The sequence below is a fragment of the Manacus vitellinus genome, unplaced genomic scaffold, assembly GCF_001715985.3.
Source record: "Manacus vitellinus isolate BGI_N305 unplaced genomic scaffold, ASM171598v3 scaffold_2_pilon, whole genome shotgun sequence".
NCBI classification, from domain to species: domain Eukaryota; kingdom Metazoa; phylum Chordata; class Aves; order Passeriformes; family Pipridae; genus Manacus; species Manacus vitellinus.
In genome coordinates, this window is record NW_021940208.1 from 17,686,155 (window position 1) to 17,703,085 (window position 16,931).

A 16,931-nucleotide genomic window follows, 5' to 3' on the forward strand; every position below is an offset into this window, starting at 1 on the left:
GTGAGGGCTGTGGCCGGTGGAGAGTGGCGGCCCCGGCCTGTCCGGGCCCTTCGGTGTGGCTGCGGCGGAGAGCGGGGAGGTGTCCCGGGTTCCGAAATGCCGACTGAGTATTTCATGTCAGTAGCTGTGTGGGGAAGGGACGCGGCCCCTCCGCTCCCCGTAAACCAGGGACGCGCTCGGTGCCGTCTGTGTGTGTCCGTGCACACCCGCCCCTTGCGCGGCTTCTCGTGTTCAGCGATTAACTCTACAAACGCTTTTTTCCTCTGCAGTCTCTCCATAGTGTATGGACCACTCTGGATGTGGATTAAGAACTGAGGAGGCAGTTTAACCATAGGTTTATCTGAAAGAGCTGGGCACGTTTCGGTGTGGAAGGGCAGGACCCGCGCACTGGGCTGGATCAACTGCCTGCCATCCATCCATCCATCCATCCATCCATCCATCCATCCATCCATCCACCCTTAGCCCCTCATTTCCACTGCCGTGGGGCAGAGATTAGGGCTCTGCCTGCACCAAGTGCCTTCCCGAAGTCTTGCATCTCTTAACTGCAGCTATAATAAACGCCGTTAGTTTAAACCATATTAAAACACTGACTTTTTTTTTTCAGAAAAACTGAATGTTTTGTCAGCAAAACATGTAGCCTCTGTTGCTTCTCATACACCCACAAAAGCATTTAGTATGAGAATGTTTAAGACAAGTCTGACTGAAGAAGAAATTTTTAGAACTTTCTAAACTTGCACCCTAGTTTATTTTGAAACTTCATCAGTTTTATCTTAATTTGGTTAGTCTGTGTTAGACTTCTTTCAGGAAAGAAATTTGTGTTTGCTCCCCCATCATGGAGATTTGCAATTCTGCCCAGCACTTACAGGCTGCAACGTAGAGAAAGTTGCTTTCAGGTCCCTCTGAATGTCACCTCTTCCCCCCAGCCCATCAGTTGCACCACTCAGCTTGGTGTCATCCACAAACTCCCTGAGGGAGCACCTGGTCCCACTGTCTGTGCCCCGCTGCTGAAGACAGTAAATGGTATTGATCCCCATATGGGCCCTTGAGCGACACCACTCATTACTGGTTTTTGCTTAGGGCATAAAGCTTCAACTCTTTGGATGTGGTCATCCAGCCAATTCCTTAGCTGTCTAACAGTTTACCCATCAAACTGTATCTTTCCAATCATTCCCTTTTTCCTTGTTTTCTGTCTTCTGCCTTGTCAGCTTTGTAGGTCATTGGAGTTTTCATAGGCCAATTTAACTCACTGGAATAGCAGAAAAACTTGTGCTTTGCTGAGTTTTTTGCTTTCCTGTGAGTTCAGTTAGCTCATGGAAAGTCTGATGAGTATGTGAGCTATCAGGGAAGGCGGGGGGAGAGAAATAGAAGAGAGGACACCCCCCGTTCTGGAGTGAACTGTTAGATTACCTCATGTCCTCAAGGAAGCATAACCATAACATAATTATAATTACATAATTATGCCATGTCCATAGCATATTTTGCATTACATTTTTCAGTATTCAGACTAAAAGAAGGAAAGTAGCATAAATGCTTTAGAACGTGATCCAGTAAGTTTGAAAGTGCATTCCTGTGTACTTTCGCATCTGTAATACACTTATTGCACTTGGCTACAATGGATTGTTTCAGTACTTGGTGCAGCAGTCTTTTCCTTTGTTGGTTTTTTGGCAGCTTTTTTGATCTCGTGCCCAATTCTCATAGATTGTGCAAAGATCACCAATAACTTCCTGCAATGTTACAAGCTCTTTGAAAAGTATAGGCAGGCCTCTTAGTACCACTCTGCATATCTAGTATTGGCAGACCTGTTTTATTTGCTTTTTGTGTTTATGGCTTTGAACTGAAAGGATAATTAATTTTTTTCAAAGTTGCTATATTCACAAGAGGAATAAAAGTCTTTGCTCCAGTACTGTAGTACTATTGCTGGGTGATTATAGCTGGGGGGAGATATTGTACATCTCAGATCAGTATTTAAGCTTTAAAAAGAAGAGAAGAAGTAACAGAGACTGAACATAATTGGAAAAAACAACTTGCTTTCCTTTTGAGAGGGCTGACAGGGAAAACAGGGACTTCCAAAGGAATTAAAGGGAATAACCTGCAGCTTATTAGTGTTACTAACCTTTTAAGTGTGTGTTTTATTTATGTGGTGAGAAATTTCTTGGAGAATTTCTGTCATGTAAGCTATGTTTTTTATTTACAATGGAGAGCTGAGACTGTTTCAGGCCAAGGAATTGACTAAAAGTCCCTTGAAGAGTAAAATTAAGTGTTTTAGGGTGTTATCTGATATAACCTATGATATAGGTTGATATCTGTACTACTTGTTATTGTATTTAAAAAATCAGCTTCTTGGCTAGACTAAATATATGATAATATAGTTGAGTTGCAGTGTGATAGTGCTGTTGCCACTGGGTGAAAAACTGGGAGTGCTTGCTTTTCCTTTGTAGTTCAGCAAGTGTGCATACTTTTAGCTAATTCATCACTTTTCACCTTGCGTGAAAAGCCGAGGACCATACCATTTCTTATGCACCTTCTAGCATTACTTTGAAAATTAAACATGTGCTCTGAGGCATGTGCATTGATATTTTCATGCTCTTGCCTTCTATTCTGTTACAACCACTAGTTTTAAAAGTCAGAGTATACTGGCTCTACATGCTGCAGCCTCGTAATTCTGAGAAGTGCTGCTGAACACGTTGAGAGTGTCAATGTGACATACCGTCATCTCATTTTGACCCAGTCTTAAGTTGCCCTTGGGGTCTGATTTGAAATGAGTGGTTGCATTGTTCTACTTTGCTGTTTTTAATTGATGCTCTGTTGGTTTTTAGCATTCTGTCCAGTTCTGTAGGGTCTCGCCTTGCCAAATATTATAAATGCATTTGGGTTGAACTGGTATTGGCACTGGTCTCAAAGAATGCCTTGAGAAATTTCCCTTTTTGAAAGGAACTAGAGTCTGAGTTGATGCTGTACTGTATGAAAGGGTTGAAAGGACATCGTGGTATGAGAGAAGATGCTTTTCAGTGGAAGTATTGAAAAGGGAACAGTTGTGGCTGAAGGAAAGATTTTATGTTGATGATTTTGCAGTTCAGCTTACCTTAACTTCTCATGCATCTTGAAGAGATATGTATTTATTCTAGTTAGTTCCATTGGAAGTCAGCAGGAGCAGAACTGGATCCCTGAAGTTCTACCTCCCTGGTTTTGCTGGCTGATTCAAGGTGTAGTTAACCCCAGTGCCAGTGAAAGAATGGACTTAAGGAGCTGCCTTCTGATGTGCACCTGGGTCATACTAAAGTGGTGCTCTACAACTGAGTCTGTGTGTATGTGTGATAGGTGAGAAAAGAAAATTTTGACTCTGAATTTAAGAGTCATTTGAAATAGAATATTCAGTGTCACTTGTAAAATATGCAGTGGAGTTACATAGTAATGATAACTGTGGAAGAGCTTTAGTTTGCAAGGAAGACTATAACTTTGTTAAATTAACATTAGGAGAAATTTCAAAAAATGGCAGTAGCAGCAGAATGCCCTTCTGTAGTAAAACATTGTTATGTTTGTAGGACAAACTTCTAACAGTTTATTATGCCATAAATTCACTGTCTTGAAAGATGCAACAGTGGGGTTTTTTTGGTTGGTTGTTTTTTTAATGGTCCTCAGCGCTAACCTATAGCCCCATGGGATCTTACTGTGGCCATTTTTAAAGTTCATTCTTTCTGAGAGTTAGATGCAGTAAAGTGAGATGCCCAGCAAGACTTCTACATTTCTGCACTTGGAAAATATGTGAGACCTTGTAGTGCAAAGAATAGATAAGCTTCCAAATTCAGGACTTAAAGCAGTTAAATCTATTGTGTGACTTAATTTAAAGTTTTGAGTTCATAATCTGCACTGGAAAAAAAGTATTTTCCATTAAAGAAATACTCTTCTGAATTCATTTCCACAAATTATACAAACTGCATTATTGTTGCTATTTTTTGTTTCCCAAACTTCAACCTAATTTTTCTTTAATTGTTTTATTTACTTCTTATTTTTCAGGAGTCTTTGAAAAATCCTTAGTGGTCATGACATTGTTACAAGTGACATAAGTTAGCCAGTGGCTCAGAATGATGGATACCCAGAAGACTACAAATGGTTTGCAAGTGATTGGAGAAGGGACTGGTATAGGGAAATCGACACTCCACATGGTGGGGTATTTGGGAAAAGTCAGTTGAAACTTGTTTTACATATGTGCAAAGTTCATATTTTTCTCTGTTTTGAGAGATTTTTAATTGGTCTTAATTTTACCAAAAAAATTCCCAAAATTATTTTCCACGGAAATCTATAACAATGGCGAAAGATTATTCTCAGTAGATCAGTGCCTCTGATTTTTTTTACTGGCACTATTTTTATAATTGTTTGCATTCTTATGAAAATTGATTTGTCTTAAAAAGATCTGAGCTTGTGTTCTCTGGCAATAAGTGCCCTGTGGTGTAGTTCAAATAGAATAAAATGTGCGTAACTATGTTGTTAAAGATGCCTTATTTTAGTATTTAAATAAAAATATAAGTTTATTTAGAACATGCTACCATACAAATATGTAAATGCTAAAAAGGAAACCAATGTAGTTTATTTTTTCACATTGTATGGTATTATATTTAGAAGTTACACATTGATTTTTAACCTGATATGTATGTCTTACCTTTGGAGAATATAAGAAATGCATAAATTTATGCTGCTTTATCTTTCTTGGTTTATCTTTATTTTAGAACTGTAATCCTGTGGAAACAACTGCACATGAGTATTGTCCAGTCTGCAAAGAGAAGGGTCAGATCCAAGCTTTAAGGACTTACCGTATTAATTTTCAAGAGTCCATTTTTCTTTGTGAAAATCCTCAGGTATTACACTAATAAACAGTTTTATTTGGCAGTGCAGAGGCCTTTACCTTCAGTGGTTACACCTCTCTAAATTCATGACTTTGGTGGTAGTAAGCAGACTATTGAAATAGGACCCCTTTCAGTCTGTATGCTTAAGGATATTTGCCTGTATATAGAAAAAGCTCCATAATTAATCTTTGTACAGTGTTTAGGCATAGGTACTTACCCTAAAGAATTAAAAGAGTAAATCAAAATGACTAAAGGAGGGATTTGCTTATGTGACAAGGGAACATAAGTGGTACTAAATGAATCTTTGTACGAGTCAGAATAGAAGATGAAAATTTGATGGTCCGTGTAACAAATTCATGATTCTTGCAGATGTGAGTTTTCCATTTTTCCTTCTTTATGTCTGGGAAATGCAAATAGGTTTATAATTACAATTACAACGTTTTTCTTTTATTTTTTTCCTTTTCTTTTTATGTTTAACCTTAGCTGGATTTCTGTGCTGCTTAATATTTGAGTTGTGTGATTTTGCTGTGTCTCCCTTTGCTGCTTCATGTACATGGGGAGGGTATAGCAATCCCAAGTGGACCGGTGCCCTTAAATTAGTAGAGTCTAGACAAGATATGTGTCTCTGAGATGCTTTTCCCATCCCTTCCTACTTTTAACTAATTATTGTATAGTTCTGGAGATTTGTAATAGCTACTTGTCTGTATTCTGGTCGCAGAATAGCTGTATGTATATACGACCTTACCAACACCGGTCTAAGGCATTGGGATAGCCTGAGAGGATACTCTGCCAGTTTGGACACCAGTAGTCTCTCAGGCATGAGATGATCATGCCAAATCTGTACCTTAAAGGAATGCATTTAGCGTAGAATAAGACAAGAAGACTCTCCTTAGCAAAATGAGGTTGTTTTCAGCAGCTGGAAGAATTTACTGGAAAAGTAGTGTTGAATTATCACTACTGATACATTTACTTCACAATTGCTTAAAAGACAATGGTTGAGTAAAAGACACTTCCTATCATATATGTGTTGAATATATGTATTGACTTAATTACAATATCACTTTACAGAAGTCCTTAAGGCCAGGTTGGATGGAGCTCTGAGAAACCTGGTCTAGTGAAAAATGTCCCTGCCCATGGCAGGAGGCTTAGAACTAGATAGTCTGTAGGGTCCCTTTGAACCCAAGCCATTCTGTGATTCTACATTCCATTTTAACATTATGTTTTATACCTATTTTTAGCTCTTGTTCACCTGAAATTGCTTTGTACATTTCACTGTAACTTTCTTTCTTTCCTTTAGTGTATCTACCCACTTGGTTATAAACCATTAGACAGCATAATTACTTCTGCTGGTTCAGAAAATCATCAAGCTCCATCTACTCATAAGAAAAGAAAATTATGTGATACCAGTGACTTTTCTCCTGTTGAATCAGATCCAAAAAAGGCAAGAACTAATCATCTGGTAAATGCTGAGCATGCTGTTAATACAGACCCTATTGTGAAATGCTCTCAGAATAGCTTCTATATTCCTAAGTCAAGCCTACGTGATGTATTACAAAATGACCAGCAGAAACCTGGTAATAATGTGGAGTCTTGCATGCAGAAGGTGGATTTTGAAACAACCACCACGACCGACAACTATCAAGAAAGTCCACCTAAGTCTTCTAGTCCCAGAATACAATCCTTGCCAAATTCTGAACTTTTATCAACAACATCTGAAATTTCACTGAAAGAGGATAAAGGTTCCACTAATAACACAGATTTGTGCCTTCAGTGGAGAAACGTACATAATCTTTGTTGGTTAGATTGCATTTTGTCAGCACTGGTACACCTAGAAACATTAAAACTTGCCCTAGCAGAAGAATGTAACAATGGAAAATGTTTACTCCAGAAACTTCTAACAAAATATAGTCAAGCAACTATGCTGCTGAATACCTGTAAAAGGAGTAAAGTAAAAGGTGAGTAAATTTAGCTGCTTTTTTTCTGACCACAAATATGTGGAATTTAGTACAGTGCACTTAAATATACCTCCGTTCTATTTCAAGATCACAAAAGAATGAGTTACAGTTCATTACCATGAATTTGCAGAGTACTGTGCTTTATATAGCAGACTCCTAGTAACCTTTGAAATTGTTTTTCTTGGGGCAAACGTGCACGCTTTGAAGGCATCAAACACTGAGCGTCTCTTGAATTGTTTTTTTCACGTGCCACATGAAGGTTTTGTGATTTATTATGTAATTGAGCCTTACTTTGTTTCCCTCCCCCTTGTTGGTTCACATGTTAGGATGCTGTTCTAATATCAATCTTCAAAATAATTTCTGTTGTGGTTTATATCCTTGTTTAAATAGGCAGTAGTTGCCTTGTCACACCAAAAATAGTAAAGCCGGGAACATATGTTCTTTCCTGGCTCCAGCCGTGCTCACTGAAGGAATGCTTCCCCTGGGGTCTGCAGGCTGCAGTGTAGATGACAGTGCTTCCTAACTTGTCTCAGTAGTCAAAAAATAGTCAAACACATTAACCTTGTTCATGTGGTCTGGGAAGGTTAACAGGGGGTTAACAGGTCAGGTCGGCTTAACGGGTTTGAGGACTAACCTCTGAGCACAGGGGCTGTGATGGGCAGCTCAGGGCAACCTTCCAGCAGCACAGCTGGACTCAGAGGAGCATGTGTCACTGTAATCTGCTGCTGTGGTCTTTGACCATTTTCTGTTCTGTGGATTCAGTTTAAGACTCTTAAACTAAGATCATGGTTTTTTCAGTCCTCTTGAACTGGACCATTGGTGTCATAAGTCTAAACTTCTAAGACATCATCTGTTAGGTAATTAAAGAGCTCTCTGGTTAGGCAGTACCTTTCATGAATGTCCATAGACATCCCATTGGAATATCTGTGTTTGAATATAGAGACTACAGTCCCAGAACAGCCTAAGGTAACTTGAAGAATGTCATGTCTTTTCTGAGAAAAATTACAGGTGTATCAAAAGTGGTTTAATCCATGTTACAGAGGGGGGGAAAAAAACCCCAAATATTCTGAAGTAGTTCATATACTCTGCTTGCCAGAAAGTCAGGGTGCTTGAATTTAGGTTTTCAGCTGTTACTGGGAAGCCCTCTACCTTCACAGAACCTGTCTGAGATGTTTTTCTTTCCCTTTTGATGGGCTGTGTTTGCAAAGGAGCTCTGGTGTGCAATAACCTTTAAATGGGGATGTTAAGTATTGGAATATAGTGTTGTTTTCAGGAGTTGCTGCAAAACTTTGTTTGGGTAACAAGTGGGAAGGGGATTGGATGAAGAGTATTGTGGAGAAGAGGTGTAGAATTTATTCTGCCTTTCTGTGTAGTTTTTCAGCATCTCTTTCATACAGCTGCTTTTAAAAACAATAGAAAGCAATACAGCTGCAAGAAACTTCTGTTTTCCTTTTTTCTGTGCATAGAGTTTATATGTAATAAACAGTTTCAACAGCTATTCTAAATACATCCTTTAATTTCTGCAGGTTATGATCATGATTGTGTAGTAGAGGTTATATTCTTCCTTGCGCTTAAAGAGTGTGTTTGTGTGGAAACAACATAACTTGCAAAATTAAAATACATAATAAGATACATGACATAAAAAATTATTTTTAAGTGTAAAATTATTTTTACTGTTTTAAAGGCTCATTTAGGAAATTAGTATTTAATCTGAAACAGTACATTTAAATGTTTTATTATTGTATAACATTAGAAAATATGTAAGCAAATTTTCCTGCTTTTGGTCTTAATGTTTAGGTTTTAAAGTTTGCTCTTAATCTCTGAATCTGCAGGATTTGTAATATGTGGTCACAGTATCCTTAAAAATTGTTACTATCTAGCTGTTGGTGTGCACTCTTAGCCATAATTTAATCAGATCAAGTAGTTTTTAGTTAGCACACTGTAGTAAAATGTGAGTAACTTGTGTAAATTCCTCTCTAATTTTCAAATCAACTAATACCAAGAATTGACTGTTTTACCAAGTTTCAGGCAAGTATGGGTCAATATGAAAGGCATCAGTTTGCAGAGAAAGAGTGCATGTTAGGGGTTACATATATGTATGAAAAGGTGGGAGTGTCACACATAAATACATGAAGACGTATTTTTTTCTGTAGATGTTCTTCCAAAAGCAGAATCTCATCTCAATGAAGTCAGAAACCTAATGTTTACTCAGCTTCAGCCTCGGCTTAGGTGTGAATTGGGTAAGTACTTCTTGCAGCACCTCAGTATTTACTTTCAGGAAACTATATGTAAAGCCTTTTCTGTCAGTACATAAAAGTGTGTGTACACACATGCATGCAAGACAGTCTGGAAATACATTTGCTTGAGTTGGTAACGTACACATACTTTATAGTATGATCAGCTGGTTTGTCCCTTGCCTGTTTTGACTTTTTAGAGAGCATATTCCCATATTTGTAATTATGCTGTCATCACAAACTTGTCACTGATAACAACCTAATAACATGGATCAGTCCCTTTGCTGTGAGGATTAGAAACAGAGCCTTGAAATGATAACTGAAATTTAAACCCTAGCAATAAGCTTATCTCCTTCCTTTTTGAAGTACTGAAAGGTGATTTCAGATATTCAGTGACTGTTTTTTTCTACCCCATCTTTGAAGGTAATATGGAGAATCCAGTGTTTGCACTCCATCTACTCTTACAGTTGGATCAACAAGCCGAGAAACTATTCTTGCATTCATTTTCATGGAAGTTTGAATGTGTATATTGTGGCTACAAATACCAGAACCGGTGAGATTTTTAAGTAGCTTCTATATAGCTGTTCTACCCTACCTTTTAAAATCCATATATGATAGTTGGCTTTCTTTAGATTTCCAGATTTTATAAAGCTTAAGCTAGTTCATGGAGTTGTATGTGATCCACTTTTTTAGGTTAGCATTTGCAAATAGTTTACTGCTGTTATGTGTCTTAAGAAACCATGTTATCAATTAAGAAAGAAATAATAGGTAACACTGCGAGTCTGTGGCCACACTTGCTCTGGTATTTTGCTGAGAGTATTCAAGTTGTTGTGGTTCTAAAGAATATATGCCTAATACACTTTTCCTTTTAAAGAATACCTGTAATATTCATTTGGATTACAAAGGATCAGAGATTCTCTAACATAATTTATCTATTTTTAAAATAGTATTACAGGGAAGTAATTTTTTGAGAATCGATTTACTTCTGTGTAGCTGCAGGTACAAGCTAGTAATTTGGGCTCCTTTTAGAGTCAGCAGAAGAAGAGAGACACCTTCAGAAGACAGCTCACTTTATTTGGAAAACATCTGTTTCTCTCTACTGTCTTAGGTTTATACAATAAAATTCTAGATTCCCAAATGAAATGAGATTAATGCTGTCTGTTACTCTGACAGTTAATAGGTATGTGTTCAATAGCCTTGGTTACATACTGTGCTTTTTTAAAAGTTGAAAAATTTAGGTTAGGTTGAATACAATGGGAGTCCTTTCTGTGGCTAATGAATGAATAAACTATGTTACTTTGCTTTAATATCCCGTACATTGTATTTTCGTACAATATAACCTCTGTGTAATCTCTGCTATGAATGTGCTGTTTTTTAAAAACAAGACCTTGTATAAAATGGATTCTGAGGTAATTTGTTACCGCTTTCTTCTCCTCTTGAGATTTCGTATCAGCTAGTAAATTATGTGGGTTCTGGTACAAGCTCTGTCCTGTGTTGGAAAGGAAATGGAGATAACATGAAAAGAGAAAAAGAACAAATAATCAAATAATGTGAACCTGAAGGCCACAGAACTGCTGAAAACAAATTGTGACTGATACTGTTTGGGAGAACTGAATTCAGTGCTGACTTGGATGTGATGCAGTCATGGTGAATTTCACACAAACAGCCTGAACACAAATAGAATTTGGCTTTGCCATAATGTTTTTATAACTTTTTTCTCCTGGTAAAGTATGTATATTTATTGTTTTCTGATCTGCAACTGAACTTATTCTATTTTTTTTGTGTGTCCAGATTTGAGAAAACACTAACAACATTTGCAAATATAATCCCTGATTGGCATCCACTTAACGCTGTTCATATTGGACCATGTAATAACTGTGGTGATAGATCTCAAAGACGACAGATGGTTTTGGAAAAGTAAGTTTGAATATATGAACTTGAAAATAAAATACATACAATTCATACAGTTCATTTACTGAATGTATGACTTTCAAAACTAAACTGTGATTTGGGTTTACAGAGATTCTAAACTTTAAAATCTGATAAATACTCACTTTTTAATATTTTAGATCATTCTTAAATGCTGAAATGGCAAATAGTGTTTAATAAACGTGAAACATAGGACATTGTTTAACATGCTGACCAGCGCGTGTGTTTGATCCAGGTCATAAATACTTATATCAAGCAGTATATAGAGAAAAATTATATCCTGTGTCAGCCTTTCCATAGCCCCTGCCATTGGTGAATAAAACTTGTTTGATCATTTGTTTACTAGTTTGACTTGGGAACAATATCCTTTCCTACTGTGATTATGGCACAGTTTTCTCCTTTTTTTTGTCCCCCCCCAATTTTTCTTCACTCCCCAAATCCCTTATTTGATGGTGTTTTTTCCCCCTAATCAAAATGGAATATCCAGTTGGGATGTTCTTTTCCCTTGACTACTGTGCAACCTGAAGAGTCCTGTGAGGAAGTAGAATAATAAGGGCAGAACCACATACTCTTAGAGATAGATGCCTTACTTTTTCATTAGGAACTTTTGCCACTGTTTTATTGTAATAAACTGGTTCTTTATTGTTTCTTCGTCAGAGTACCTTCAATATTAATGTTACATTTCGTGGAAGGCTTGCCACATAACAACTTGAAGAAATATTCATTTCAATTTGAGGAAGACACTTACCAAATAACATCTATTATTCAGTATCAGACAGATAAGAAGCACTTCATAGCCTGGTCTTTGAATCCTGATGGTAAGAATCAGAGAATGGGTAAGGTTGGAAGGGTCCACAGTGGGTCATCTGGTCCAACCTCCCTGCTCAAGCAGGGCCATCATAGAGCACATTGCACAGAACTGTGCCCGGATGGTTCTTGAATATCTCCAGTGAGGTTCTTGAATATCTCCAGTGAGGGAGGCTCCACAACCTCTCTGGGCAACCTGTTCCGGTGCTTGGTCACCTGCACAGTAAAGAAGTTCTGCCTCATACTCAGGTGGAACTTCTTCTGCATCAGTTTGTGCCCTTTGCCTGTTGTCCTATTGCTTGGCACCACTGAGGAGAGCCTGGCTCCATCCTCCTTGATACTCTCCCTTCAGATACTTATAGACATTGATGAGGTCCCCTGTCAGTCATCTCTTCTCGAGGCTGAACAGGCCCAACTCCCTCAGCCATTCCTCATAAGAGATAGGTAAGGTAGAGTTTATAGTTCTTATCTTCATAATACTTCATAAATCTACATGAAATACTGTTTTATGAGTTACTGCGGTAATCTCAACAGTCAATATATAATAAAGATTTCTTTTGTCTGCATTCTAAACTTCATATTAAAATGATGTGAATAATTGGGGGAACTTGTGAAGTGAAGGTTTAGGTTTGGTTTAACTGATTTGTTCAGTAGTGTTCTGCCCTACAGTGCACTCACTGGCAAAAGTAATTTGCCTAGGGCTTTTTCCGTTCATAACTTCGTAAAAGTTAAAAAAATTCAGTCTGACCATGACTGTGGGACAAATAGTATTGGTTATTTTGAAACCAGAGATTCATCCATTCTTGGCTGGAAGCAAGGGAACCTATGGAACTATAAGCATTAATGAAGCTTCTTTTTATTTCTGAACTTTATGGCACCTGAGGAGTGGGAGGCACAAATCCATGTTAGAGACATTACTAATAGTAGGATGGATGGAAGCTCCATAATCAGAGAAGGGAAAAATTGATATTTTGGTACTTATGCTTCTGTAGAAAGAATGGAGTACAGTCTTACGAAGTGTTGTGACAACATGAAAATTGTCTTAATCATACTGCCAGAGTTTGAGAAATAGAAGAGGAAGCAGCTGGGAAATGCGTAGTTAAGAGCCTCCTATACATCATATATATTTATTTTTAAGTTCTTAAAGCTGTAAAAGATTTGTTCATGATCCATGAACAATTTGCAGATGATGAGACAAGAGTATTAAAATGAGCAGTTTCTCTTAAACCGCCATGCTTCCCACCCAGGCAATGTAAGGGTCTACAAAGGAACTTAATTTGAGAGGTGGTTCTTACCTCAGACCTGTGAGGGTATTTTCAGACAAGGTATCTCAGCCAAAAATCCCTTAGCTTTGTTTTATGTTTGACCTACTCTGACTTGTAATAATACTGCTGCAAGTTCTCCTGGTGTTTGATCTTTTTACAGTGGAAGTCTCCCAGTTTTCTCTGTAGAAAAACCCTCTGTTTTTTGCTTGTCAGGGGAATGGGTTAATAAAAGTACTTGACAATGTGAGGATAGTGACTTCAACTTTAAAAGTCTCTGAGTCTCTTTGCTGTTTGTTTTTCAGGAACTTGGCTTGAATGTGATGATTTAAAGGGGCCATATTGCAAGAGACATAAAAGATTTGAAGTTCCTTCTTCAGAGATTCATATTGTTATCTGGGAAAAGAAAACATCCCATGTGCCAGAAGAACTGAATTCACAGTTCCAGAGTAAAAATATTGAAGATTTTCCTCTTAATAACATACAGTCAAATTCCATGGTGTTGCACTGTGATTTTGATAACACTGTAGGCAAAACACCTGCAGAACAGCACAAAGAGGATTCTGTGAGAACCCCAGAGAAGAAACAGCAGCGAGTAGCTGAGGATGAAAGTATTGTTCATCATGGTTTAGAAAATCTGGCACACGATGATCTCGTAACGCTGATGCTTGAAGAAGTTCAAGTTGACTCGGAAGGTAAATCGCTGCCAAATGGACAGATGGTGGGAAATAACCTTATTGTTGAAATGGGCACACTGCAACAGCAGGAACCAGCTTTTTCACTTAACACTCCATATACAGGAGAGCTTGCTGGAACTGGTCTAGCTGTGAATAATAAATGCATGTTATATGAAAATTCCAACATTTGCTTACCTCTAGAAGAGTTGAACCCAGCAAGTATTACTCCTCCTGTTCTCAAAAAACATGACCCTGACTCATCTGACTCATCACTTGCTCAAAGAACAGATGACAGAACTAATTTAGTTAACAGAGAACATGGATTAAATTCAGAACTACAGCTGAACAAGAAATTGTCAGCAGTAGAGAATACTATACAAAAATCACTTGACTTGAGATATACGAGCAAAACTGTCATTAATTCTCAAGTTGACAGTTCTGCTGCGAATAATTCTGTTCAGCCTTCACACAAAGACCAAAAAAGAGGATTTGTCGGAAGCTGGGTAAAGAAATTATTAAGCAAGAATACTTCCTTTATGCCTTCAAGTGCCTCAGTTCTCAAGAATGAGAGAAGTTGCAAAACTCCCTCGATGCAAAAAGTAAGTGAAGTGAGGCTGCCAGTGAAGGGCGCAAGTAACTTTGGTGGATTTCAAAGCAGAGGTACAAACAAAACCGAGACCCCAAAGTCACTGGCTCCTCAGAGTAATAATAGTCATCCTTTATCAAATTACAAAGGATTTTCTCAAAGCAGTCGTCTTCCAGCAGCAAGGCATACCACTATTGCAGGTCCAACTTGGAATAAGTCCGGAAGTACACTGGGTACCTCAGGTAAAGTGACTCAGTGCCATTCACTTGGCTGTAACTCTGGGAAGGCAGAAGAGTCAGATAGTGACAAAACAAAAAAACTTCGCCTGAAACTGTTAAAAAAACTGAATGCTAAAAAGAAGAAGTTGGCTTCACTGGATAGACTAGCAGTGGAACAAATGAAACAGGAAAAGCCTGTGAGTGGAGACATAAGCACCCCATCACAGATTGAATCTCAAAATGACAGTGAAGTATTGCAGAGCTTTTTAAGGGAACTGCAGTATCAGATTGATGTCACAAATAATGAGTCTGAATTTAATACAAACTCTGTGTCAGGGTGCACTACCCATAGTAACACTGATGAAATACTGGCAGAGTTACTGTCCCCTACTTCAACTGTTGCTTCCTTAGAGGCTCCAAAAAGTGAAGATGAATGTATGTATATGGAGATGGTGGATAGTAGTGTTGCAACAACAGGGTCTGATGAGAAGACCAGTGTGCCACATGCAGCAGTGACAAGTGAGGACCACAATTACTACAGTCCTGTAAAGGACACTAATTTGGAACTTGATGCAATAAACAAACCCAGTGGGAAAAAACTTGCTTTTGAAAGTCCTACAAGGGAAGATATACTTGAAGACCTGTTCTCCATTTCAGCACCAAGCTCAATGGCAGGTGACATAGATTTACCTCATTTTGATGAAACCCTGTTTGAAACTTGGTAAATATTCGGTTTCTTGGTTTTAAGTGTTTTTTTCAGTATTATGTATATTTTGAAACAAAGCACTACTAAGTTATATTTTCTAACTAGTTTAATTGCACACTGGCTGTACTTGAACAATTTACATTTGAGGTATTTTTTTCCTTAAAATTTTATTGTAACAAGCAAATCAGGTTTTAATGAATTTTATTGTTCTGAGAAGCAGTTATTTTAGTTGTCAGATTTGATGCTTTTTAATGAGAAGCTCTTATGAGTCTTAATTTTTGCTGCTTTTAATATGGAAAACATCCATACTCTAGTGAGTTTGAGAAATAATAAACTTCAGTAGTCTTAATGATGCAATGGTGTAAGAAATATTATTTATGTAGTAGTCATTTATTTTACAGGATCACTTCTGAAGTTATTTTGTCTGACATTAAAAAAAAATTTAAGTACCTTCTGTAGTCAGGGAATTTTGCATCCTTTGATATGAAGATTGTTTGTAACATTCTAAACTTGAAGCTGGCATTCTCTTAGGCTGGCATTCAGCTCTTTACAGAATTGCTGTTCTACAAGCTCATGCTGGTGTATATACCCCTTGGATCCAAGGAGGGATGGATACATGCTAGAAATTTTCCTATTTAAAGTTACAGCACGTACTGAGATTTCATCCTGGGTAACTGCGAATGTAATTTGGAAGAATATGCTTCTGAGCCAGGTTACTTTTTTTAAGTAAAATTAGTAACATTCAGTCCAGAGTGCATCACTAAGAAGGAATATCAGGTGTACCTTTTAGTTGTTCGTAGCTGCAAAATCGTTAATAAAACAAAGGTTTCTGAGAATTAATTTAACTGCAAGTTAATGCCTATAACTGTTGTAACTAGGACTTGGTCACGACTAGAGCAGTGCACCCCTGTCCATATGTGAGAGTGCCAAGGAGAGGCAAGGTCAATAGGAAGAAAGCAATGGGAAAATGTAGCAAGACAGCAGTGAGTAAGCAGAGGGAATCACACCTTGGTGTTTCAGGTTTTGTATAGATTTGGTTTTGCTAGATGGGAGTATTTTAAACTCATAGACACAGCTGAGGGTATTATATGCCAAGTTAGAGTAGCTATACATTTTTCTTGTTCTCAGAAATAACAAAGATTTTATCAGCAAGTCTTTGTCTCAGCCATTTTTAGAGGTGTTCTGCATTTTTTCATTGTTTTGGATTCCAAGTTCAAAACATTAAGTCCTCAGTCTTACTATTCCAATAGGTGCAGTTGAACATATTTGTTATTACAAGACATGGCTTCAGATTTTAGTGGTCTTAGGTTGTTTGAACTAGGTTCAAAAACTGTTTGAAAAATTGTCAGTGGCCCCCAGCTCTCCATGTCATTTCTGCTGCAATTGTGAACATTGTCATCAAACTGGTACTTCAGGCAGTGAATGGTTTCATTCTTGAAACACAAGTCTTTGCAAAGAACTTGAGCTTCTTCTTTGTTTTAGATACTGTAATTGGTAATGTTACAATAGAAAACAAATCAATGGATTCTGAATGTTAAGTGCCGGTGCACTGCTGGTGAAATGTTTGCCTGTTTGTGAATTCCCTGATCAAAAAAAAGCTGACCAAAATTAGAGTTTGATTTATCCATTAATAAAATAGGTGCCTCTGCAAGACTTGAGGAGGGTCATGGCATTTCCGTGTGGAGTTTTCCAACCAGTGGTGGGTGGGTGTGGGTG

At 37.8% G+C, this 16,931-nt stretch overlaps 1 protein-coding gene across 2 annotated transcripts; it reads left to right on the top strand.

Moving 5' to 3' along the window:
- The first annotated feature begins 61 nt into the window (after window positions 1-61).
- USPL1 (ubiquitin specific peptidase like 1) lies at window positions 62-16,873 on the top strand. Of its 2 annotated transcripts, none has more exons than XM_008926144.3 (8): window positions 62-4,181; window positions 4,725-4,853; window positions 6,139-6,796; window positions 8,950-9,036; window positions 9,454-9,583; window positions 10,822-10,947; window positions 11,617-11,777; window positions 13,334-16,873. In XM_008926144.3, the coding sequence occupies exons 1-8, from the start codon at window positions 4,083-4,085 to the stop codon at window positions 15,232-15,234; spliced, it is 3,291 nt and encodes a 1,096-aa protein (XP_008924392.3). In that variant the 5' UTR covers window positions 62-4,082; the 3' UTR covers window positions 15,235-16,873. The 2 variants fall into 2 exon arrangements, with proteins under 2 accessions (XP_008924392.3, XP_017926779.2); XM_018071290.2 differs by having other exon boundaries at window positions 2,490-4,110.
- Window positions 16,874-16,931: the final 58 nt, after the last annotated feature.

Excerpts from the sequence above, each read along its gene's own strand:
- USPL1 (XM_008926144.3), top strand. The coding sequence starts at position 4,083 with ATGATGGATACCCAGAAGACTACAAATGGTTTGCAAGTGATTGGAGAA. Across the intron at positions 10,948-11,616 it reads CGACAGATGGTTTTGGAAAA|AGTACCTTCAATATTAATGT; the intron begins GTAAGTTTGAAT and ends TTTCTTCGTCAG. Across the intron at positions 11,778-13,333 it reads CTGGTCTTTGAATCCTGATG|GAACTTGGCTTGAATGTGAT; the intron begins GTAAGAATCAGA and ends TTTGTTTTTCAG.